This window comes from Bos mutus, chromosome 11, assembly GCF_027580195.1.
Source record: "Bos mutus isolate GX-2022 chromosome 11, NWIPB_WYAK_1.1, whole genome shotgun sequence".
Taxonomy (NCBI): domain Eukaryota; kingdom Metazoa; phylum Chordata; class Mammalia; order Artiodactyla; family Bovidae; genus Bos; species Bos mutus.
This window is the reverse complement of record NC_091627.1, coordinates 17,759,519-17,785,679: the sequence shown is the minus strand read 5'-3', so window position 1 is coordinate 17,785,679 and position 26,161 is coordinate 17,759,519. Positions and strand designations below refer to the sequence as shown.

Sequence of the window (26,161 nt, the reverse complement as noted above, 5' to 3'; positions counted from 1 at the left end):
CGAGTATGGAAGACCGCACTGTGATTCACAGGAAGGAGCACTGGCTCAGGACTTAAGAACACAAGCTCTTGGGACAACTGTCCTGTTCAAATCCCTGCTGTGCTACATGTCACCATGTGACTTGGACTAGTTGTCTCAACAATCTGTACTTTCCTTTCCTCTTCTGTGGAATGAGAATGATGAGAACACCTTCCCGTGATGGTTAATTGTTGCTGTTATCTTGGTTAGATCACAATACCCAGATATTTGGTCAAACATCAGTCTGGATGTTGCTGGGAAGGTATTTTGCCAGGTGAGATTAACATGTAACTCAGTAGACTTTGAATGAGACAGATTATATGCTTCATAATGTGAGTGGGCCTCATCTAAGCAAGGGAAGGCCTTGACAGACTAATTTCCTTCAGGAAGATGGGACTCTGCCAGCAGAGGACCTTCAGGCTCAATCTGCAGCGTCAAATCTTCCCTGGGTCTCTAGCCTGTGGGCTTACCCTGCAGAAATTGGACTTGCCGGTCCCCGCCATTGTGTGAGCCAGTCCCTTTTTCTCTCTCTCTCAATAGGATATATAATATTCTATTGGTTCCGTTTCTCTGGAGTAGCCTGATAACCACACTGCTGCACTTACTCACTGGGTCATTCTGAGGATTAAATGAGTCATTACACTTGAAGCTCAGAGACCAGTGCCTGGCATGGAGTAAGAGGTCAGCCTGTGAGCAGTTATGCTGAAAGTGAAAAAGTGAAGTTGCTCAGTCATGTCTGACTCTTTGCGACCCCAGCGACTGTGTAGCCTACCAGGCTCCTCTGTCCAGGTGATTTTCCAGGCAAGAGTACTGGAGTGGATTGCTATTTCCTTCTCCAGGGGATTTTCTCCATCCAGGGATCAAACCCGGGTCTCCCTCACTGTAGGCAGACGCTTTACTGTCTGAGCCACCAGGGAAGTCAGAGTTAAGCTGAATCCAGTGCTAATTGGATCCGTGCACAAACACGTGTAGGCACAAGGGTGACGGGCGGGGTGAGGGGTGGGGGCAGCCAGGGCAGGCAGGTGAGACACGCTGCAGAGGAAGATGAGGGAAGCAGAGGTCCTGATACCAGGTTGACTGCACACAGTTCTACTGGACTGCTTGTCCTGCTGCTCAAGGTTTCTGCCTTGATCTGGGTCCTTCCATTGTCACAAGAAGGGGTGAGTTTCAAGTGACGTCATCTGCCCAAATGCAAGACTGGCGTTTTGCACAGGGATGCTGATTCTCATACAGGAACAAGGGTGCAAAGGTCAAAGTTACAAATTAATCTGCAACCCTTGGCCATGAGGCAGGTAAAGAACTCACGTTTTCAGAGCCATCTGTACGCTCATCTATGGTAAGGTGAGCACAGGTACAGGTGAACTAGACAGGCAGCTCCTGTCCTTGGGGAAACCCAGAGCATGGGAGGGAAATACTTGCCTGAAACCAAATCCTGGCCATGACCTTGCGGAAGTGGAGGTTAGGGCCAGAGCAGTGGGAGCACTGAGGGTGGAGCACCAGGGGCAGTGGGGGCGAGGAAGGCGGTGGAGATTCTGTGGTTAAAGAGTGCCCTGTGAGAAGCAGGGGAAGGACGTCCCTCAGAAAAAGGTGCAGCCTGAGCAGAGGAGGAAGCACAGGGGGTCTCTATGTCCTGGGGTGGGGAGGAGGAGCGGCCTGAGATGAGGGGACTGAGACAGGACCAGCCTCAGGGACAAACTTGCTTGCGACTGTGTATCATTCACGTTAGTTATGAGAAAGAAGTGGCATTGCTGCTAAAAACTGCGTTTACTCTAGCCTATTTCTGTTGCGTGCTACATGCTCAGTTTCTAAGTCATATCTGACTCTTTGTGACCCCACGGACTGTAGCCTGCCAGGCTCCTCTGTCCATGGGATTCTCCAATCAAGAATACTGGAGTGGGTTGCCATTTCCTCCTCACTTCTTTTACTTAACTTGAAGCTAATTTTTATGACACCACCAAGAGAAGGACCACCAAATCCTTGGAGACAAAAGCATTGTTATGTTCTGTCTGAGAGCTCCTCTAGCAGCCAGCTCAGTGACTTACAGAAAATGCACTTGAATATATGTTTACAGAAAGGAATCAAACGATAAACCTTTGCCTTTCAGCTCATTCGATCGATTCAGTGTTTAGTGATTGTTGACGGAAATATAATAAAATATTTGCAGATCAAAAAGGACCCTTAGGTATTGGCTATTCACTCATCTCACTATAGAGATGGAGGTGTTGAGGGCTCAAGATAAGTCATTTGCCCCAATGCACTGAGTAGTGTGACTTGTCAGATAGAGGCTTTATAGTCTAAGAATCAGAGTGATGAGGCAAATCCCCTAGAATCACACAAATCTTCAGATATGGTTTTATTCACTTGTTCATTTATTTGTGACCAGTCATTTCTGTTATTAAGAGAGAGGTGCTAATAACACAGGGCTTCCCTGGTGGCTCAGTGGTAAAGAATCCGCCGGCAATGCAGGAGACCTGGGTCTGATCCCTGGGTCGGGAAGGTCCCCTGGAGAAAGGAATGGCAACCCACTCCAGTAGAGATGGTTCGTGTAGTTCCACTACAGGTGAGTTGGCCGCCTTCTGCCCTTGATGAAGGACGGCACCGCTCACCAGCTCATAACCCACCAGATCTATGGTGGGAAGGCAGTGGGATCCGTGTAGGGTCACCTTGCAAGTATGCAGTGACATTCAAGTATTCCAGTGACTGCTGTGTATGATTGTGAAAAACATACAGGTCACGGATTGTAACGAATGTGCCCACTAGTGGGGGTGTTGGAAATGGGGGAGGCCATGCATGTACGGTGGCAGGATGTTTGTGTGAAATCTCTGTACTCGCCTCTTAATTTTTCCATGAAACTAAAACTATTCTGAAAAAGTGAAGTCTTTATTAAAAAAAATACCTGGAGTGAATGAATGAGTGACCTGCCCAAGGTGACTCTCCTGGCATGTGATAGGGCAGACAAAACTTGCTCTCTGGATTTGAAAGTGAAAGTGAAGTTGCTCAGTCATGTCTGACTCTTTCTGACCCCATGAACTGTAGCCTACCAGGCACCTCTGTCCTTGGGATTTTCCAGGCAAGGGTACTGGAGTGGGTTGCCATTTCCTTCTCCAGATTTAGTGCCCTGATTTAAGGTCACTCCTGACTTAAGACTAAACAGGAATGCATCTGTGATCAATACGCCGCCTTTCTGGGCTCCGATTATGGAATCAGCAGATGAAGGCTATCACACAATGTGTATGCACTCTTGTTCATTCTCATTCTGCAGGCATTCCTCCACAAGGACACGTCACTGTCTCCCGGAGGGCATGTGCATGTCTAGAAGGTAAGGCGAGTCTCCTTTCCCTTCCTCTGTTCACCCTTCTTGCTCTGAACTTGCCTTTCTCCTTCCTGCATCCTAAGCAGGCCTTGGTGTCTGCATCTCTCATCGTTATTAGGATCTCAAAGACGGAGGCTGTGTTGGAACCAACTTTCTACACCCTCTCTCAGCTCTGCGCTCTGTGCATAATAGGTGCTCAAAAACTGCTTACTGAGGAGGAACTCTGACCATTGCACTGCCTTTGTCTGTCCCATAGAAAATAGATTCCAATTAAAGGCCTTTTGTTGGTGGTAACAACAACAAATAATAATGCCAAAAATTCTTGTGTTACTGCCACGCTTTCAAACAAAAGATTACATAATTGTAGGAAAGAAGCTGTTCCTTCAGAAACTACAAAGAAGTCTTTCCTTCTGTCATAAAATATTTCAGACCCTAGTATGGCTTAATCACTGAGAATAGGACAATGACAGTTTATGGATGGATGGACGGAATAAGTGAGGTTAATAATTCACATATCTTGCATGTATTTGTAGGCATGAGTCCCTTCAATGTTCACCTGAAATGATTACAGTGTTGTTAATCAGCCATACTCCAATACAAATGAAAAAGTTCAAAGTTTGAAAAACAATGATTCACATCCCAGTTGACAAGTGTTCCCACATGGATTCAGAGAGCACTTTCTTTTGCTCACTGTTTTGGACCACACACTTCTGAAAGACTAACCCCCACTTTTTGAGTTGGTGGTTCTTGAGTCCTAGCTGGTCAGCAGAATGTCATGAACGTGTCTGAAGTTGGTGACATTATTTACTGCCTAACATTAGAGAAAGGGGACAATGAGAGGAAAAGTAAGGTCAGGGTGTTGCTTAGATAGCATGTGTGTATGTGTGTATGCTCAGTAGTGTCTGACTCTTTGTGACCCTACGGACTGTCGTCTGCCAAGCTCCTCTGATTGTGGGGATGTCCAGACAAGAAGACACATGTACCCCAGTGTTCACTGAAGCACTGTTTACAATAGCTAGGACATGGAAGAAACCTAGATGTCCATCAACGGATGAATGGATAAAGAAGCTGTGGTATATATATGCAATAGAATATTACTCAGCTAGAAAAAGGAAGGCATATGAGTCAGTTCTAATGAGGTGGATGAACCTACAGCCTATTATACAGAGTGAAGTAAGTCAGAAAAAGAAAGACAGATATCGTATATTAACACATATATATGGAATCTAGAAAGATGGTGCTAATGAACCCATTTGCAGGGCAGCAAAGGAGACACAGACATAAAGAAGAGCCTTTTGGTCACAGTGGGGGAAGGAGAGGGTGGGATGGCTTGAGAGACTAGTGTTGAAACATACATATCACCATATGTAAAACAGATCAGTTCAGTTCAGTTCAGTCACTCAGTCATGTCCAACTCTTTGTGGCTCCATGGACTGCAGCAAGCCAGGCTTCCCTGTCCATCACTAATTCCCTGAGTTGCTCAAACTCATGTCTATCAAGTCAGTGATGTCCAACCATCTTATCTTCTGTCATCCCCTTCTCATCCTGCCTTCAGTCTTTCCCAGCATCAGGGTCTTTTCCATCAAGAAGAGTCAGTTCTTTGCATCAGGCCAAAGTTTTGGGGCTTCAGCATCAGTCCTTCCAATGAATAGTCAGGACTGATTTCCTTTAGAATGGATTGGTTGGATCTCCTTGCAGTTCAAGGGACTCACAAGAGTCTTCTCCAACACCACAGTTCAAAAGCTTTCTTTATAGTGCAACTCTCACATCCATACATTACCACTGGAAAAACCATAGCCTTGACTAGACGGCCAGTGGGAATTTTCTGTATGATGCAAAGCCAGTGCTCTGTGACAATCTAGAGGGGTTGGGTAGGGAAGGAGGCGGGAGGGAAGTTAAAGAGGAAGGAAACATAGGTATGCTGATGTTGATTCATGTTGATGTATGGCAGAAATCATCACAATATTTTAAAGCAATTATCCTTCAATTAAAAATAAAATAAAAAGAATACTGGAGTGGGTTATAGGCTAAACACTGGAGACATTCTCAAGGTAAAGTTGCCATCAGAGAGAGGAGTGTGAATCAGAGTGAGAAATCAAGTCAACAGACAGACAAATGTGTTTTCTGCTGGTGTTGATAAACTAATCCCAATAAAGGAAAGATAAGCAAATGTTCATTTGTAAATGAAGTTTCAGAGTAGAAGCAGCACTGGACATATCAGATGGAAAATTTGTTTTAAAAATAGAAATTAATTTATTCCATAAGTCAAAAGATGAGTGAGGCTGTCACTACATTAAAAAAAAAAGAAAGATGATCACTACAAATGTGTTTAATGTCAGGGAATGCAACTTTGGCAATACTTTTAGAACTGGATTTAAAAGTAACTTCAATCACTTTCTTGCCAATCCTTTATTCCTCCTTTTTGTTTTTGAAGAAAAAAAAAAATCCAAGTTTCCTCTGAATCTAGTTCGAGCATTTCTGGAAGGGAATTTGTCCAAGATTCTGTAAACTGCTGATGTTCTATTTTGCCATGCCTTATAAACATATAAAGGGTTATTTTGTTGTTGCATATTTAGGTTTTTAATCACTTTTCAACTCCTTTACCTCAGGAATCCATTCAGTTACCCTCTCAATTTTATTTCTTTGCTTTTTTATATATTCTTCTGATATTCATTTATGTTTTAAAATTTATTTTATATTGGAATATAGTTGATTAACAACATTGTGTTAGTTTAAGTTGGACAGGAAAATGATTCAGTTATGCAATCCTGAATATTCAATGGAAAGACTGATGTTAAAGCTGAAGCTCCAATACTTTGACCACCTGATTCAAAGAGCTGACTCATTGGAAAAGACCCTGATGCTGGGAAAGACTGAGGCCAGGAGGAGAAGGGGGCAGCAGAGGATGAGATGATTGGATGGTATCATCGACTCAATGGACATGCGTTTGAGCAAACTCTGGGAGATAGTGAAGGACAGGGAAGTCTGGAGTGCTGCAGTCCATGGAGTTGCAAAGAGGTGGATCTCAGTTAGCGACTGAACAGCAACATGCATATACATGTACCTATTCTTTTTCAAGTGCTTTTCCCATTTAAGCTGTTGCAGAATGTTGAGCATGGGCTACACAGTAGGTCCTTGTGGGTTGTCTATTTTACATGTAACAGTGTTGGGAAACCATATGTGAAGATCAGCACTTTTTATGAGAACAAAGAAGTGAATCTTTCTTGTAGAGAATAATTCTACACTGGCAGAGAGCTGTACTGGATGACCTAATAGGCCCTTTCTATCTCTAATTTCTATGATTCTATGAAAATCATCACCCAGGATAAGAAACAGATGTTAGCTGGTGACAATGGCCATGAGGCTCCGTCTTCCTCTCTCAGCCCCTCTCAGAGGCGTAGGTTGCCACCTCTCCCCCCTCTTCTTTGCTCTGTGGCAGCTGATGGGATATTTATAGTCCTCTTCCGCAGCATGCCAATTATAATTATCAATATCTCCACTGATAAAAAAAGAGGCATCATCTGAGTTGCACGCTGTATGCGATAAGCCAAGTTTGAGTCGAAAACGAGAATAGTTTCTTCCAATTATGGACAAAAGAGAGGTGCATTTGGTAGTGGGGGCTGCCACTGAGGCTGTGCTGATGCGGGTTTTGCCTCCCGGAAATCACTTCCATGGACAATAGCCAGGTGGAGATGCTCTTCTGAGCAGCTCTGGCTTGAACAGACAATGCCGTCGGTACTGTACAGAGTTAGAGAGTTGCTTTAAATATAATAAATAAAAGTGAAATCTTACACAAGGCAGCACAGCTTAGTAATTGCTGTTTTGGAGCTCACGTCTCTGCAGTTATTGAGCTCAGCATTTCATCTCCAGCTGCAGCACAATTTTTGCCAAATATAGATAAATGAAGTTAAAGTTATTGGCAACCACTAGTTCTGTGTCCCTGTTTTGAGTTTATAGATTTCATAGGAATGGCATTACTTTATTTCTGCAGCAGACAATTGTTGTTCTGAAGTGAGAACTTTTTCCATGGTACGGTCTATATGGCATCTTGATGGAGGCTGGAAATGTTAGCAGAGGGATCTCTGGGCAGCTGGAGTGAGGTTTCTGTTGAAATTAAGAGGTGAGGGAAGGCAGGTTCTCCACCTGATCAGCATAGTGTGTTTCCAAACCTTAACGAGATTTTCATAAAGCACCTGAAGATATTGCCTTTCATCATGGACTCCCTTCTGACACTGAGGGCTCCAGTCCCATCTGCAGTGTCCTGACACCCACCTGCAGAGACAGGCAGCCCCAGGGAAACTGTGTTGTTGTAGCCTTTTATTTCTGGAGAAGTTGGAGGCTGTGCGATTTCTGCTTAGATGACTCAAAGATATAGATGGGGATACAATCAAAGAATTATAGCATGAAGTCTTAAAAGTGATCTTAGAGCTGGATTTCCATTTTCTATATGGTATTATTCCCTTCCGAGGCAGATGACCCCTGACCTCTTTTTGATCCTCTTTGAGTGGACATAGAGCCTAGTCTTCCAAGAAGCATTTGTTTACAATATCCACTCTCATTGTTGTAGTTCACTATTTCCTCGGCACTTTTTTTGGGTAGAATGTTCCCTTCTCCATCCTAATCTCATTGATTTCTTCAATGATCTTGTTATAGCTTTGGTTGTAGACTCCTTAACACTCTTTGCTGCTTCAGAAAAATAATTTCTAGAACCCTATGTGGCTGAAAAATGGGATGAGAAAACACACTTTGGAAAGAGATCATCATGTGAGTCATAGTCAATTTTATTCACACACACACACACACACACACACACTCACACACACACTCACACAGTCTAAATCTAAAAGCTTCAGCCATTAACTGACCTGAATCTATTAACTTCAATTCTTCAAGTTATTAATAATTTTTCTATCTCTGTTTAACTCACTTATACCAATCATCAGTCATTCCCACATTTTTTTGCTTGCTGAGCCCTCTGTAGATGATATTTGAACAGAGTGGTAACTTAGTCTCTTTTTCCTCGTTTTTTCCTCTCCCCTCTTCTTCCCTCTTTCACACTATCCTTGTTTTTTTTTTTTTTTTTTCCCCAGGAGTGATTTGAACCCATTTAAAATGTGACCAAGCAGGACCTTAGGGGGTCTTTCCCAGGATAGACTTTCCCCCATATCCTCTGCTTTAGTTCCTCTCTGAATGAAGCTGAAGCTCCAATACTCTGGCCACCTGATGTGAAAAACTGACTCACTGGAAAAACCCTGATGCTGGGAAAGATGGAAGGCAGGAGGAGAAGGGGACAGTAGATGATGATATGGTTGGATATCATCACCACTGACTCGATGGACATGAATTAACTCAGGGAGCCGGTGATGGACAGGGCAGCCTGGCGTGCTGCAGTCCTTGGGATCGCAAATAGTCAGACACAACTGAGCGACTGACCTGAACTGAAGTACCTAGATAATAATATTTAATGCAAATTTCCTGAGTTGTTTTGCAGATATGAATCATCCCCACCCCAAATGGAAGATGTTAACTACTTGATGACCAGGAGCTAGCATAGCCCCAGGCCTCCTGTAGCCCCAGGACTGATAATATTAACCCCTATGACACCACCTAGTTCTCTTGTCATCAGCCAATCAGAAAACAGTGCAGAAGCTCATCATACACTCTGTGATGCCTCCACCTCCCAACCTGGCTTTTAAAAATGCTTTGCTGAAACCCTTTGGGGAGCTGGGGCTTCATGGGGCTTTTTGTGTCCTGGGAGGGCCCTGCAATAAACCTTACTCTGCTCCAAACCCTGAGGTTTCAGTTTGTTCGGCCTCACTGTGCTGGACACACCAACTTGCTTTAAATAAAAGATGAATGCAATTCGACAATGAGGAAATAATTTAAATATTCTAAAGTGGATCCTTTTCAACTCACAACATTCAGGTGACCACCTCTACTAGAAATGACTTTAGGAAATGCCTTTCCTGTGTATTGTCTTTCCAGAAAAACTCAAGACTCGGAGCAAACCCCTCTCATGCAGAGTCAGGGGGGACCCTCTTCCACAGCGTGGGCCAGCTCTGCCATGACATTGTCACCCTGTACTATCAATACATATCTGTACATAACTCCTCCCCTCCAAACTGGTTAGTGACCATTTTTATTTTCAAATTCTAAGTCCCAGCATGCTGGTAACTGATGCAGAGATGGTTGTCTGCACGTTTTTTATCGAATAGATGAATGTGTAGATTTGAAGAAGTAGTACCAAAATAAAGGGAGGGCCTCTGAACAGTGTTTGTAAGAGGTGAGGATGCTTTAGTGAGTATGTTGGGTTTGGAGATGTCCCCTGTTCACACGCTGCCTGGCCCAGCTCCCCAGAGCAGTCTTGCTCCAGCCCTGCCTGGCTGGGGACCTAGAACAGGGGAGGCCCTGTGCCTTGAGGGTGTGATTCTCGGAGGTCAGCGGAAGGCGATGCTCTTGGGGAGCGCTGCTAGAGGCTCAGCGGCAGGCTCAGTGCTGAAAGTCCACCTTCGCCGGCTGCCTGCGGATCTCACCTCCCTGTCCTCCCAGGAGCACCGGGATGCGCTGCTGCTGGGTCTCCTTTTGAGACAAAGTGTTTGGGGGCGGGGGTGCTGCACCTTTTCTGAACCTGAGTTGGTGACTGCTGTCCTGTCTTCGAACAACAGAGCTAGAAGGAGCAGCTTTCAGCCCCCCTCCTCGGTTATTCCACTTGAATATGAAGAGACCACCTTCCCAGTAGGAAAGGACCTGTACAAGTTCTGTTCTCCAGCTGAAGGAGGCGCCCATGTCCTCCTGCGTGTCCTGGGCCCTAAGTCTTGCCCTGAGGCAGAGACATGAGGCCCCTGAGCATCTTTTCTCCAGACAGACTGAAGATTTTATAATTCTGAGGGTGATCTTGGGTGGCCTTGGTCTGCAACGGCTTGGAGCGAGGCCTAGGCTCCTAGCCAGAGACTGGTCTGGGTTTCGGAAGTGAGAGCACCAGATCCTGGCCACGAGACCGGTGGTCAGTGACAAGGGCCTGGCCTTCAGCTTTTCAGTAAAGAATTCCCACAAAGACAGAAAGTAGTGAAACTATTAAGTGTTTATTAAAAAGAAAAAGAGCACAGTATTTGTGGATAGGCTCACGGGCAGATTCAGATGGAGGGCTGCTGAGCTGTGTCTTCATGGCAGCTTAATCACTTACGCGGGGTACTTCTTCCAGTTTTCCTTTGGCCAATCATTCTCATTTGCTTGCTTCACAGTCCGTATTTGGTATATCTCAGGATCCTCCCATGTGTGTGCATGCATCTGTCTTAGCCAAGGTGGATCCTATTGACCAGGCATCTAGGTAGCCTGGCATTAGTTAGCATCACTTCCCCTTTGGCCTCCAATGAACCTTTCTGTGCAAGTGTGGTCCAGGAGGTCTCCTGACTTCAGGGATGAGAAATATGTGGTCTGAAAAGGGCCCTGCCTCCTCCCTTAATTGCCCTGCCATTCTTGTCTTGGAGTTTCTATCAGTAGAGAAAGAATTTTCATTTGCTTTACCCTGGTGGGGGGAGGATCTGCCTCCTGCCTCCAGAGGACCCATGTGAGCTGCTCCAAAGAAGCCTTGATCCAGTTGGCCATGCCCCATGCCAGCTCCAGCCTGAGAAAGGGCCAGGGAAATCCAGCAGTGGCCAGGCCACTGGCTTTGATTGTGAAGTCAGGTTAGGGTCACCCTTAAGTGCTTGGGCTCCTCTGGTAAGTGGTGCTTTTCTTGGTCCATTTAAATCCATGGCTACCATTACTGTTTTTCTTCCTTTTTTTAATTAGGGGGAAATTCATAAAACATAAAATCAGCCATTAACCATTTCAAAGTGTGCAATCCAGCGACATTCAGTCCATTCACAGTGCTGTACAACCACACCTCTATAAGTTCCAGAACATTCTCAGGACCCCAGAAGGAAACTCGTTCCCAGTCATCAGTCACCCCCACTCCCCGACCCCCTTGCAAGTGTTCTCATTCTACTGTTAGCATTTGCCTCTTAACATGGTGTGTTTTAGAAAGAAGTCCTCTCAGCCCTTTTATTTTATTTTACTAGAAACAAATGCATTAACACATCTTGTGCCAGGCAAAAGGAGAAGACTCTTGAGAGTCCCTTGGATAGCAAGGAAATCACAACTGTCAATCCTAAAGGAAATCAGTCTTTAATATTCATTGGAAGGACTGATGCTGAAGCTGAAGCTCCAATACTTTGGCCACCTGATGCAAACAGCTGACTCATTGGAAAAGACTCTGATGCTGGGAAAGATTGAAGGCAGGAGGAGAAGGGGGTGTCAGAGGATGAAATGGTTGGACAGCATCACTGACTCAATGGACCTGAGCTTGAGCAAATTCTGGGAGACAGTGAAGGCCACGGAAGCCTGGTGTGCTGCAGTCTGTGGGGTCACAAAGAGTTGGACGTGACTGAGCGACTGAACAACTTGCACTGAGGGTTTAATACACATGCACTCGTTTAATCATGGACACAACACTATAAAGCAATTACTGTCTTTCTTCATACCTGACAGGCCAGGAGAAAAAGGCAGAGGGTAGTGTGGTGATAGGGTAACTGTCATGCAGCTCAAGTGGCTACGCCAGGCCTGAGGGCACGTCATTCACTCTTACACGCTTAGCTGGTGGTCCTCTGTGGTCGGCTCCTGGATGACCCGTCTCTTCCTGCTGCCCACAGAGCTGCCTTCCTTTCTCACTGACCACATGAGCCTTTCAATTCTCCTCCTTCTGATTTTGTTTTGTGGCTTCATGGGCTTTGGGCAACAGAAGAAAGATCCAATGTCAACATCTGTGTTGTAATTTTCCATGACCATCTCAGGATGACCAAAGACGCGACTGCTATTTTCTGGATCAAGATGTCTTTCAGGCTTTAGACTGATCTCTTTGGACAAACAGGGTTTAGGTAAGAGTCCAGAGACTTCACAACATTCTTCTGGAAATTGAGCAAAGCTGGAAATTTTGTGAGAAACAATCAAAGTTCCTGACCAAATAGTAATGTGTTTGCTTAACCTTGGGGGAAAAAGTTTTTTTTTTTTCAGATATAGAGTTTGATGTCATTGTAAACTTTCCTCCAACTAAAAAGGCAACAGGGTAAGACCCAGGGCTGAAAATGGAAAAGCATTCAATATGTGTGCATATAGATATTCATCTAGTTAATATGTTTTTATTTTACTGCAAATAGAGATACATGCTTCTGATAGATACGTCGACCGAGTTCCTGTCAACTTTCAGAGTTATAGGAGTTACCATTTTTAGTGATTTCTTCAATATGAACAATTTTTGTTCTCAGAAAGCAAAGGTAGCTTTGAAAATGACCTGTAGAGTTGGTGCAGATCATCCCAGTCATGAGTGGGGTTGGGATTTTGTCTGGAGTTTGCTTATGAGGGATCAGCAGGTGAGCACTGGGGCTGTGTCCCATCCCGTGTGCACATGGGACCTCCGATGACCTTGGGTTTCTGGCCCACACTCCTACGTAAGCCCTGGGGAATGATATCGGTGGTCATCAGAGGGCGAGCTTACAGGGTTGAGTAATCCCTAAAGGCCTCCACCACGTCTTACCTCCCTAAATCCTCACAAAAAAGCCATGAAGTGGGTGCTGTGGTCACCCCCGCGTTACAGAGGAGGAAGCTGAAGCCCAGTGTGCAGGCAGGGGCGTGGTAAGCATGTTCTGGTTTCATTGCCACCAGCAGGAACATAGGTGTTCTCCATCTTTCCTGTTCAGTTTCTTTGTGTTTAGATAAATGAAACTGACGGAAAAAAAAACAAAAAACAAAACAAACAGACTCTACTGCTAAATTTTCTGTTTAGTCCCCATGGACAGAACTGAGAGAGGTCCTGTGTTTTTCCATCTGCCCAGGGTACCTGTTCTGCCTGTGGTGGTCTTGGAAACTATAGAAGACAGAGTGGGATCTGGGCCTCAGAGAGGCACGGGGCTATAGATGACCCTGTAAAACCATCAGCTTCTTTTTGATGTTGGTTTTCACCTTACAGAGCAAGGGACGTGTTCAATCCTACTTTATGATTTTGGGTTTTTCTTTTCACTCTGGGTTTCACTATTTTCACAGAGGGGAAATAGAACTCTATACTATCTCAAAGGAATGGAGGCATATATTTTCAGTAAGAGCACACGTTTTTTAGTTAAGTGTTATATGTGGCCTAACAGCGAGAGTCCCTCAGTGTAAATAGCCTCTGCAAATGCATGGCTTGGTGTCCTCGGGGGTGCACACTAGCTTGACCATGCAAATTATCATCCTCACTTCCGTCTGTCGTCTTCAGCCTGCAAGCAGGTGTTATGCTCATGTTAGGGCTCTGACATGAGGAAGTGAAATAGAAGAAATGCAAGGAGAAAGGACAGTAAAAGAAAGAGCCCAGGGATCCAGTTCCTCCCATATGGTCAATGGAAGAGGCATGCAGGCCAGTTGAATATAAAGTGTTCTAGTTTGATCCAGGTAAGACCAAGGTAACAAATAGATTTGGCTTGATGCACATCTCGCCTGTTGATAGTGGGTATATGGAAAACTTTGATGAAAAAGCTTTTAAGGCTGACATGCCAGTGGGAAGCATGCAGGGATGGTTCAGAATGTTGGCTGTGGGTCAGCAGGGGCTTGTTCACGTTGTACCTGTGGCCAGGTAAGGAAGACAGGACAAATTTTATTATTTATTCAGTTCAGTTCAGTTCAGTTGCTCAGTCGTGTCCGACTCTTTGTGACCCCATGAATCACAGCATGCCAGGCCTCCCTGTCCATCACCAGCTCCCGGAGTTCAGTCAGACTCACGTCCATCAAGTCAGTGATGCCATCCAGCCATCTCATCCTCTGTCATCCCCTTCTCCTCCTGCCCCCAATCCCTCCCAGCATCAGAGTCTTTTCCAATGAGTCAACTCTTTGTGTGAGGTGGCCAAAGTACTAGAGTTTCAGCTTTAGCATCATTCCTTCCAAAGAAATCCCAGGGCTCATCTCCTTCAGAATGGACTGGTTGGATCTCCTTGCAGTCCAAGGGACTCTCAAGAGTCCTCTCCAACACCACAGTTCAAAAGCATCAATTCTTCGGCACTCAGCCTTCTTCACAGTCCAACTCTCACATCCATACATAACCACTGGAAAAACCATAGCCTTGACTAGACAGACCTTTGTTGCCAAAGTAATGTCTCTGCTTTTGAATATGCTATCTAGGTTGGTCATAACTTTCCTTCCAAGGAGTAAGCGTCTTTTAATTTCATGGCTGCAGTCACCATCTGCAGTGATTTTGGAGCCCAAAAATATAAAGTCTGACATTGTTTCCACTGTTTCCCCATCTATTTCCCATGAAGTGATGGGACCAGATGCCATGATCTTCGTTTTCTGAATGTTGAGCTTTAAGCCAACTTTTTCACTCTCCTCTTTCACTTTCATCAAGAGGCTTTTTAGTTCCTCTTTACTTTCTGCCATAAGGGTGGTGTCATCTGCATATCTGAGGTTATTGCTATTTCTCCCGGCAATCTTGATTCCAGCTTGTATTTCTTCCAATCCAGCATTTCTCATGATGTACTCTGCGTATAAGTTAAATAAGCAGGGTGACAATATACAGCCTTGACATACTCCTTTCTCTATTTGGAACCAATCTGTTGTTCCATGTCCAGTTCTAACTGTTGCTTCCTGACCTGCATACAGATTTCTCAAAAAGCAGGTCAGGTGGTCTGGTATTCCCATCTCTTTCAGAATTTTCCACAGTATCATTAAGTCCTACTAAAAGTGCACACCAGACATTTCACACAAATGCTAACCCATAATTCTTCTAATCACCCAATGAGATATGAGAGTTGGCCCATAAAGAAGGCTGAGCACAGAAGAATGAATACTTTTGAATTGTGGTGCTGGAGAAGACTCTTGCAAGTCCCTTGGACAGCAAGGAGATCAAATCTGTCAATCCTAAAGGAAATAAACCATGAATATTCATTGGAAGGACTGGTGCTGAAGCTGAAGCCCCAATACTTTGGCCACCTGATGCGAAGAACTGACTTATTGGAAAAGGCTCTGATGCTGGGAAAGATTGAAGGCAAAAGGAGAAGGGGGCGACAGAGGATGAGATGGTTGGATGGCATCACTGACTCAATGGACATGAGTTTGAGCAATCTCTGGGAGTTGGTGATGGACAGGGAGGCCTGGTGCAGTTGATGGGGTCTCAAAGTGTTAGACATGATTTAACTGACATGACTTAACAACAACTACCCAATGAGATACTTGTTATTAGGCTCTTTTCCAGATGAGCTCATTGAGAAGGAAAGTGATTTAGTAGCTGATCCACAGTTATAGGGCGGTTCAGTGGCAGAGCCTGGTTTGACCTCACGTCTGTCTGTCTCTCCCCACCTCTCCCTGCTGGCTGCCCTAGGCAATCAGCTGTCATTCCTGCTGAGCAGGCACACGTGCTCCTGTCGGCTTTTTGTCTAGGTGCTGATCTGGTGTGTTTCCTCATCAGCAGAGGCTTGTCGTAGTTTGGACCCAGAGAAGATCCCCAGGAGAAATGTGGATAAAGGAACATTGGATGAACTGGACATTCTGCCTTTCCTCTGACAGCATTTGGCAGGGAGAGTCCTCTTTAGCACGACAAACTGGGGTTCATGGGGACATGGAAAACACCTTACTTTTACTGAATGTATATCGAGGGGCCCATTTTTGCAGGTTTGTTTCAATAAATCCTGAATTACCAGGGTAGCTGACTTGTGACTCACCGCTCTGCTTTTCCTGTGCAGGCATGATCCAGGGGTGAGGGGAAAATTGGAGAACCCCACTGTTCTGTTCTTTTCTTCTGTTCCACACGGAAGAAAAAGAAAAGGAAAGGGCTGGTTTCGGTCCTAGCTGGTGACTGAATTGTCCGACTCTGCATTGAACTTGGCCCGTGGTAGTTGCAGCTTTGTTCATGAATGATCAGCAGTCACATCTGGATTCACGTATTTACCTAAATGTAGACAAACCCCAGTTGTCTCGGATCTGCCTGATATATTTCCATCTGATGCTGTATTTCTTTCCCTAAATATCTCACCCCACCATCTCACGCCTCCACATTGCTCTTTTCTCCAAAGACTTAACAACAAAAATATGTGCCTCTCCCCGCTCCCCCCCCAAACCTTCTCCACCCGAACAATGAGTGAAAGAAGAGAAATATATGTTCTTTCCTCTTAAAGTGATTCACACTAATGTTCGAAGATGTGTGACAAGCAAAATATCAGCACATGTTAAAACAGCGATACCTTCAGAGATAGCGTGTTTTAATGTCTCCTCTTGAACGAAGCCTGATCAAGATTGTCTCTGTACCAAATAAGGAGCCTGCGTTCAGGCACACACAAGCACGCCCAGCCCTCCCTTCCACTCCCCCACCTCCTCGCCTTTTTTTTTTTTTTTTTTATTAGAAAACACTTGAAACTTATCATGTGAAGCAGATGGGAGTAGAAAATGCAACTTGAAGACAGTTATATAAATATATCCTTGATGTCTGTTTTGCTTTTCAATTTGCAACGAGAAGTACAAAGGTGGAGCTGCGTGCCAGTGAGGGCCGCCCGTGTCTCCTGATATCCATTCCAGATGCTGGCTAGACTTCCTGGAGCCAGGCTTATGGCACTGGGGCTGAGCGCGGGTCTCCTCCTCCAGGTGCGATGCCTCATGCTGGTCCCCCACACGCTTCTGGCCTTGTCCAAACACTCCTGACTGTGGACTGGCCCCCACCCCCATCCTCAGACCCTAATTTACGTTCCATGAGGCCTAACTTTCTTGGGGGAGAAGTGGATCCTAGAATCAGGGTCACGTGTTCTTGCTTATCACCTGGGCTTTTCATGAAAATGAGGATCCTAGAACAGAAAAATAAACAAATGAAAAGAAAAAAAACCCACCCAGAAAGGAAAGGGAAATAAAAACAGGGGAGAAAATGTGAACCCTGATTGTGTTTGCAAATGCTCTATGCCAGCCCACAAGAGGGTCCCTGTGCCCGTTTATTGCTGAGTTTCATGAAAGGCTGGGCGATTTGACCCCTGGGCCTGCAAAGCACTAATGGTGCTCTCTGTTTGTACATGCTTGTAAAGGATTTTACACCATAATATGTTAACTTCCTGATTAAACAGTGCTAAGCACAGAAGTGTATCATAAATCTTACAGGCGCCAACTTCATTTATCTGAACGTCGGTTACTGTCTAGTGTGGGTAAACACACTACAGGGGCATTTATTACGATGTATGGGCCCACAGGACAGGGCCATTAATAACCTGTGCCCCACGTCCCCTCACCCAGACTGTGCCCTTGTCTTTGAGAGAGAGCCCGCCCGTCTGTGACCTTGCTTTTCAGTTGAGACTTGTCTCATCCAGGCGAGTGTGAATTTCACAAAAGTTTTCAGGAGAAAGATTATTGGGCAAAACCAAGAATCACCAACTGCCCTCCAGTTTCCCCAACAGGGCAATTCAAGGTACTAAAGAGCGATGGTGACCAAGGGACTCCTGGATGTCACGGACCTGCATAGTGCTTTGCAATTGGAGAGGGTTGGACAGGACAGTTCCAAGGAAATGATTAGGAACGACAGATGAGCTGAAGGTTTTAGGGACAGAAATGGAAGGACTGGGTCTAGAGGGAGCCTGTTTTCTCCCTAGTGCCCTGAGAAGCAGGAAATGAACTGTGCGAGGCATTATTAGCACAAACGGGTCTACTCCTCTGTGTTAATGACAGAAAACAAACACTGGAGATTATCTTGCTTTCCCTTCTGCTTCCTCATAACAAAAAACCCATTTTAATTGGATGCATTTTTACTATTTTGACTCGTGTGTGTGTGTGTGTGTGTGCCTGAAGAGAGGGCAGATACACACCAATCTATGGATGATATAATAGGGAGAAAAAGGTCCAAATTCTGTTTGTTTTTGTTGCTTTGAAATTCAGTCTCAGTTTTAGGTGTTCACTGAGGTCTATGTATAAACATTGGTTCATTGAAAGTTGCTACAGTATCATTCATTCTTCCCTGAACTAGCTGTGTACCTTTGGGCATATTCATCAACCCAAAGTTGATCCTTTTCACCCGTAAAATGAGAAAAATAGGGTTACCTTGAGCTGTAAATAAAGTAATTTTTATGAAAGAGCCTAGCAGAGTGCTAGGCAAATTATTCTTACTACAGTTAAGAAATGTAGAATATGGAAGAAGGCTCTATCCAAGAGGTATTTGATGAAACAATTCAAAATATTCTAAGAATTCCTCTTGTAATTAGATTTATTTTCAACAAACATCACAGGAGACGTGGGTTCTATCCCTGGGTCAGGAATATCCCCTGGAGGAGGAAATGGTAACCCACCCCAGTATTCTTACCTGGAGAATCCCATAGACAAAGGAGCCTGGCGTGCTACAGTCCATAGGAGTTACAAAGAATCGAACACGACTGAGAACACATGCGTGCACACATGCATGTGTGTCAACAAACAAGCTGGAAGGATTAGCATGCCTGGCAGGTGTGCCAGCAAGTGTTGCACACATCATGGGGCCCCGAGACGAAAAAGTCAAGACCTGTCCTCACTGGGTTACAATATAAAGAGGGGACAGAATGTGGAAGCCACTGGTGATATACTTTTTTGGTGGAAGGACCTTTGTTCAGTGGCTTCAATGGTGCCAGTGGTGAGTGAGGAATAGGCTCATGGATCTGGAGAGGCTGTTAGACAAGGATACCTGGTTCTCAGTGGCATCTTGGTCAGGGATCAGCCCTGTCTATCTAGGAAGAAGCACAGAAGAAACCTCCAGGTATAATTTTCAGAAAGAATCACCAGGAGCCCAAGAGGGAATGTGCCTCCCAGCACATGCATGGCCTCCATTTCTGCCCCTTCATCACCCCAGCCTTGTGCTCCAGGGCCGTCCTGCCCCCCGCCCCAGCCACTGCCGCCCCAGCCTCTCTCAGCCATCCCCACCTCTGCTCCTGCCATCAGAATCAATTTTCCTCCCTTCTCCAGCTTACTTTTCACTCAGGGTTCTGGCTCAGAGTCCTCCGTGAAGTCTTCCCCAATTTCTTGGCTTGAACCAATCCCTCCTACCTTGGACTCCCCTAGCCTTGCACATACATTTGTTTTTTTTAAATTCAAAATTATTTATTTACGTATTTGGCTGCATTGGGTCTTAGTTGCAGCACACTGGATCATCGTTCCATCACGTGCAATCCTTCACTGTGACGCATAGACTCTCTGGTTGTGGGGTGTGGGTCAGAGCTGGGGGGGCATTAGCATATCTGCTCTGTGGCCTGTGGGCTCGGACTTGAGTCTCTTGCATTGCAAGGTGGATTCTTAACCACTGGACCACCAGGGAAGTCCCTACACGTGCATTAAAAAAAATGTCCTTTTTAAATCCAGCTGTCTTGGAAGATGGGGAAGAGCCTCATCTGCTCTGCATCCTCGGCAGCAAAGTGGTGATCCCAGCGGCTGTCATGGGGGAGGGAGAGGGCCCTCCACTGCCCTTTCTGTGTCCAGTAGGCACATCCCTTTCCTTCCTGGCTTCACTGGCCCTTCCAAGCAATGATGGTGCCACCTTCAGGGTCAAGACACTGAGGTTTAAAAGAGATTTATGAACGTGTTTTTATGTACATGCTCAGTGGCTCAGTCATGTTTGACTCTGCGACCCCGTGGACTGTAACCTGCCAGGCTCTTCTATCCATGGGATTCTCCAGGCAAGAATACTGGAGTGTGTTGTCATGCCCTCCTCCAGGAGACACTCCTCACCCAGGGATGGAACCTGGGTCTCCTGCACTGCCAGGCGGATTTCTGACCACTGAGCTGCCTGGGAAGTGCATGAACATTTTCGAGATCATACAAATACTGTGATGATGAACATAAGATTTGAACCCAGGTGTTTTTGATCCCAGAAACTTTGATTGGACAGAACTCCATGGGCAAAATTCACAGCCAGGATGGGTGGGAGCAGTTGGTGAGCCGCCAGGGAGGGTGTTATGACCAGGTGGCCCCAGCCTGTGGCTCACTGCCCTGTGCTCCAGGGTTCCTGTGAAATTGGGTAGAGTTGGTCACAGTCTATGGCTAGTTAGCTGGGTAGTCATGAGACCGATCCGTGCAGTTGGCAGGGTGTGCAGCTGGGGAGCCAGATCTGAACCCTTTCTTCATCAGCTTCTGCCGGCATGGTTGTTGCAATGACACAGGTAGAGTCCCTGTGACAGCGCTGGTCACCCAGGAGTGATCCAAATGCCATTCATAGTCTTATAATAATACTTATGGTATTTGCCTTCTGCCCTCAGAGGGCCAAGAAAACGCTTTTATAAGAACCGGCAATTTCCGTAGATGTCCAAAAGGCAGAATGTGAAAGATCGTCAAGAGTAACTCAAACTCTGGGCTTAGGAGCTTACTGGACTCATGTTCAGCCTGCCAACTGATTGTCAGGGAAAAATACTCTAGAGTAGGATCGGCAAAATGCTGCCTTTGGCCAAATGCAGCCCTTGCCTATTTTTCTACAAACCACGAGCTGAGAATGGTTTCACATCTTTAAAGCATTGTGAAAATAAAAAAATCCAAACAAAAGAAGACTATGAGAGAGATTCTACACGTCCAACGAAAGTGTTAGTTGCTCAGACCTGTCCAACTCTATGTGACTCCATGGACTGTAGCCTGCCAAGTTCCTCTGTCCATGAGATTCTCCAGGCAAGAATACTGAAGTGGATTGACGTTCCCTTCTCCAGGGGATCTTCCCAGTCCAGGGACTGAACCCTGGTCTTCTGCATTGCAGGCAGATTTTTTACCTTCTGAGCCACCAGGGAAATGAGAGTTACAGACATGGGTATTAGAACAGGGAGTCTGGGAAACACTAGGCTGAGTAGAGCTAAGCAGAGAACTGTGCTGCAGGCTTAGCATTTAAGTCCACAAATTCATTTGACCTAGGAGGTCCATCTCTATTTATCACTTTAAGGACACATATCCCAAGGCAGTATTTTAAGAAATGCTGATGGAAGAATCTTAGTACAAAGGGATCTCCATCCGCTAAAGTCAAAGAGAAAAAGTGCAGGCAAAGTCATAAATGAGTCTTTTAAAGATGTCAGTTCTGGTAGGTTTCATTGGAGAAAGCTGGAGAAAGTGAGATGTCCCCAAATGATTTTCATTGTCGTGGAAGAGTTAATATTTTTACTTTGCATGATAGTAGCGAAATAAAGATGAGAAGATGGTTTTGTCCCCGGCAAGTGCCTTGAATGTGTTCTAGAAACCAGGTTGTCAGTTTGCTGCCGGTCCCATCAGTCTCTGAGGTTCACCCTGGGATGTTTGCGTAGAAGAGATTCTTGACAGACCAGAATGTGAGTCAAGCCAAGCTGAGCTGTTTGTTGTGCTCCAAGGCCGCCAACATGCCTGGATTTTTTATTTAGTGAGGAGTACTTGAAAGGCCAGATCTGGCCAAGGTAGACAAAGTCCAGCTAGGATTGAGCCAGGATTATAACAGAGGGCCATCACCTTCCTTCATTGTGCTGCTTCAGGCAGTTATAGACACCAATTACAGGCTAGGCGTTGTGTTCAGAACTGGTGGATACACACACAATCGAGACTTTCTTCCACCCTCTAGAAACTCATGTTATTCATGCCTGCTTGCTGTCACTTCTGTTGTGTCTGACTCTTTGCGACCCCATGTCAGTAGCCCACCAGGCTTCTCTATCCATGGGATTCTCCAGGAAAAAATACTGGAGGGGGTTGCCCTTTCCTCCTCCAGGGCATCTTCCCGACCCAGGGATCAAACTGGTGTTTCTTATGTCTCCTGCATCGACAAGTAGGTTCTTTACCACACATTAGTCATAGAGTTGATTAATACTTATTAGGCTGTATGCCCTTCAGGGAAACATGGTAGGTTTGACTTTGGCCTTAAAGGAGCTCACAGTCTAGCAGAGATGGCAATGGGCAAGTAACTGAAGTAAAGTTACTTCAGTGAACTGGGACCAGAGTGTTGAACAAAGCCGACACAGTCCTCCTGCTCTCGGAGGTCCCAGCTCAGCGAAGAAGACAGACATGTGTGACAAGAGTCGCAGGGCAGTGTGGCATTTATAAGAAGGATGAGAATGGCTGCTCTGGGTTCACAAGAGCCATGTGCTAATTTTGCAAATGAAATGAGGAAATGTTTAGCCCACCGAAGGACACCGAGGTGTTCACAAGGCTGAGAAGTGGGATGGGCACTCCTGGAGAAGCAGAAGAATAGGAAGGAGCATGTCGTGTGGACACAGAGGGCAAGGAGGCCAGGACTAAGGTGTCACCAGGACTTTGAGAGAGGGAGGGAGCCCAAACCCCAGCGAGGGCTTTGCTCTTTCTCTGGGCGTGTTAGGGGCATTTCTGAGAGCTAAACTATCAACAATGACCAGCACTGCTGAAGACAAATGGATCACTTGTGCTTCCTGCTGATTCCTCAGGTCAGCTGAAATCTCCAGATCAGCTATCTTGAGATGGAAGGGTGTCCCCAGAGTGGGCCTGAGCCAGTGGCTCCTGCAGGTCAGGCATCATGCAGCTTGGTAACGTGCTCTTTGAGAAGAAGACAAAGTTTTCTTTGGAACCGTAGAGCCTGAGCTGCCAAGGCTATTGGTGCAACAGAAAGAGGAATTCCAAAGTTCAGTTGTTCTAAATCTTACCACACAGGATAGGATGGCTCTTGTCTGCTATGTTTTGCATTTTTGGTGTCTCTTCATGCTCCACTTGCTATAATAACCTACACATTATGGCAAGAATAATAGATGAGCAATTTAGAAGTTTCAGGCAAGAATATGTACTTCTTGAACACCCACCAGGTGTCAATGCTTTGTTAAATACTCATTATTCAAAGAAAGGATGGAGATCAGTGTTTATTGAGTGGGGTGTGTATGTGTGTATTGTTTTCTCGTGTGAACTTATTTCACGGAACTCTTCCTAAAACCACCTGAGGTTAGGCATTCACTTTGCTAATTTATTAATGAATAAGGTGGTAAGCTGCAGACAGCTGAAGCCACCTGGCCAAGCTTTCCGAGAAGGAAGTGGTCACGGCAGCTACAGAGCAGGTTGTCCTGACTCCAGAGTTCTAGCCCTTCCTTTCCATTGTGCCAGCAGACTCCTGCGTATGAGTGGTGTTATTTCAAAGGCACAGGGTCAGAACGACATTCACAAGAGTAGCCAGTGTTTCCTGAGCAGTTTCTGTCTGTGAGCCCTGAGCAGGTACGGGTTACCTCCTTCCATCCTCACAAATAGCTGGCAATGAGGTACTGTTATGACATGATTTTAGAGATGAAGATGAAGGATGGCAGGCATGGGGAGCCTCTCGTGTGGCCCCTGTTTTGTGTGGTGTCATTTATCTTGTGGTTGTTGTCTCACGTCAGGGAGAGGAATGGTGTAGTGAAAAGGATACTCACACATGCTTCCAGAAACTCTGCTGGTGCAGAGACATGAACACATGCAGATCCTCCACCGTCTAACAGCTCAAAGGTGAGAGGGGGGATGGCCTAGCAGACAAGCCAGAGCTTGAAAAGGTCTGAATAAGAGCAGTGATGGATATTTGCTGAGGTGTAGAGGGTGCAGATGTGGACAGTTCTGGGAGTATTTGCTCTCACTCTCACCCACGGCCATCCCTATGTGGGTCTTGCCCTGGCAGGAGAGACAAGTATCTGACTGTGTTTTAAAATAGTATTATTAGTAGTAGTAACATTGATATTAAACAAAATCCTTGGACTGCGGACCCTCCAGGCTTGCTCTGGGTGGGAGGTGAGCTCAGGGTGCCTCATTTTCAGCTGTAAGTTTAAAAAAGTCTACTGTAAAAATGGATATCAAACTAAACAGAGGTACATCCAGCAAAAGAGCTGTGTTGGTTGAAGTCACAGAGCAGCAGCTGACCATTCCTGCACATGGGCTTGCCCAGTGGTGTTGCTTAGAAACAGGGCGTTATCAATGAGAACCTCACGGCAGGTTGGAGCAGTTCCCAGACAGCCGGTTAATAAAGATAATTTGCAATGGAAAAAAGTCTAATATCTGCTCCAGCAAATTTTCTTCTCTCTTGATTTAATGTCTTCATACTTGAGAAAATAATCTTGGAGAAGAAATGATAAATGTGGTTGATACTTCTTTTGATAGGCTGTGACTGCTCTGCTCAGTCATGTCCAACTCTTTGAGACCCTATGGACTGTAACCCACCATGCTTCTCTGTCCAGGGGATTCTCCAGGCAAGAATACTTAGGTTGCCATTTCCTCCTCCAGGGGATCTTCCCTACCCAAGGGATTGAAACCGCATCTTTTGCGTCTCCTGCATTGCCGGGCGGACGCAGGTTAAACGAGACAATACCTTTAAATACGTTTCATAAACTGTAAAGTTAACAGTGGAAATGTACAACTTGTCAAAATGACCATTAAAAAGATAGGGTAGTCTGGGGAGAAAACAATGCAACTTGGCATTCAAAAAAACAAAACAAAACAAAACGATGCTAGGAATTTCTGACAAGTGAAGATCAGAAAGGGGACCCTATAAATGACAGATGTATCCTCTACCTGTGTGTTGATACAGGTCAACAGGTTCCAAAATGTTTTATCAGCATGATAGCAGCTCTTCTGGATGATAGCGTTCAACACCATCCAGGACATTCCTTCTCAAAGGACATTAAAATGTTTTAAAAAACTCCAGCCTTTGTGACTCTCATAGTTAAAAGGGCCCCTTTATTTATTTATTTATTTTTTACCTCATGTGGCGCTAGTGGTAAAGAATCTGCCTGCCAATACAGGAGACACAAGAGATTTGTCTTGTGTTTGATTTCTGGGTTGGGAAGACCCCTCTGCATAGGAAATGGCAGCCCGCTCCAGTATTCTTGCCTGAAAAATCCCGTGGAAATAGGATGGTCTACAGTCCATGGGGTTACAAAGAGTGGGACATGACTGAGTATGTACATTATTATTATTATTAAGATGTTTTTAAAAAGCCAGACTGTCTAGTAGAAACACTAAGATGGAACCAGTAACAGAGATTTAAGCTTGAATGCTTACAAAACCGCCTAGTCCAGTGGATTTCAAAATTCCTCCCACTTAGTTAAACTGTGAAATTCTTTTTTTTTTTAAAGAGCTGCCATTGAAAAGCCAATTATGTTAAATCAATAAACGCACGTCTTCCCCAGGGATTGTAGAGGGCAGTGGATTCCCAGCCACTGTCCGCTCTTGAGTCAGCCTTTCAGACACCCACTCCTCAGCTTCTGCCCTTGACTCCGTGTAAGTGGCAGGCCTCCCTCGAGGCCACTGAGGGTCCCCTTGAGTGTTGTCATCCAGGAACATACCACACCAAAGGGACCACCCACCCATGACTCATCTGGTGAGAATGAACATCCTGAAGAAATGATTTACAGCATCAACTGTGTTTTAGTGAAACGTCTCACCCACAAACATCTTTGTAGAATTCCAAGTATTCATTTTCAGTGCACATTTTGCAAATCCAGTCCCTGGCCCATACAGGAAAATTCCCAAATAATTGTGAAATGCTCTAGTTGAACTCCAATCAGCAATCAGCAGGAATTAAAGTCTATTTCTCACCAATTCACTTACCTTCTTCTCTCCTGGTACAAGAGAGACCATGTCAGGATCAGTCTCCTAGTATTTCCATCCCCTATTTGGTCAGATGGTAAAGAACTGGCCTGCAATGCAGGAGATCCAGGTTTGATCCCTGGGTCAGGAAGATCTCCTGGAGAAGAGAATGACTACCCACTCCAATATTCTTGCCTGGAGAATTCCATGGATAGAGGAGCCGGGTGGGCTACAGTCCATGGGGTCGCAAAGAGTCAGACACAACTGAGCAACTAACAGTTTTGCTTTCATTTATTTCTTTTTTCCATGAATATGTTTACATAAAAAAGAATGAATAGA

At 45.3% G+C, this 26,161-nt stretch overlaps 1 protein-coding gene across 1 annotated transcript in view; it reads left to right on the top strand.

The window, feature by feature from the left end:
* The first annotated feature begins 13,824 nt into the window (after nt 1–13,824).
* The window catches only part of LOC138990019 (histone H2B type 1-H-like), a 42,230-nt gene continuing 29,893 nt past the window's right edge, over nt 13,825–26,161 (top strand). The window contains exon 1 of the mRNA XM_070380188.1: nt 13,825–13,973. Within this exon, the coding sequence (XP_070236289.1) occupies nt 13,825–13,973 (149 nt within the window). The remainder of the gene's footprint in view (nt 13,974–26,161) is intronic.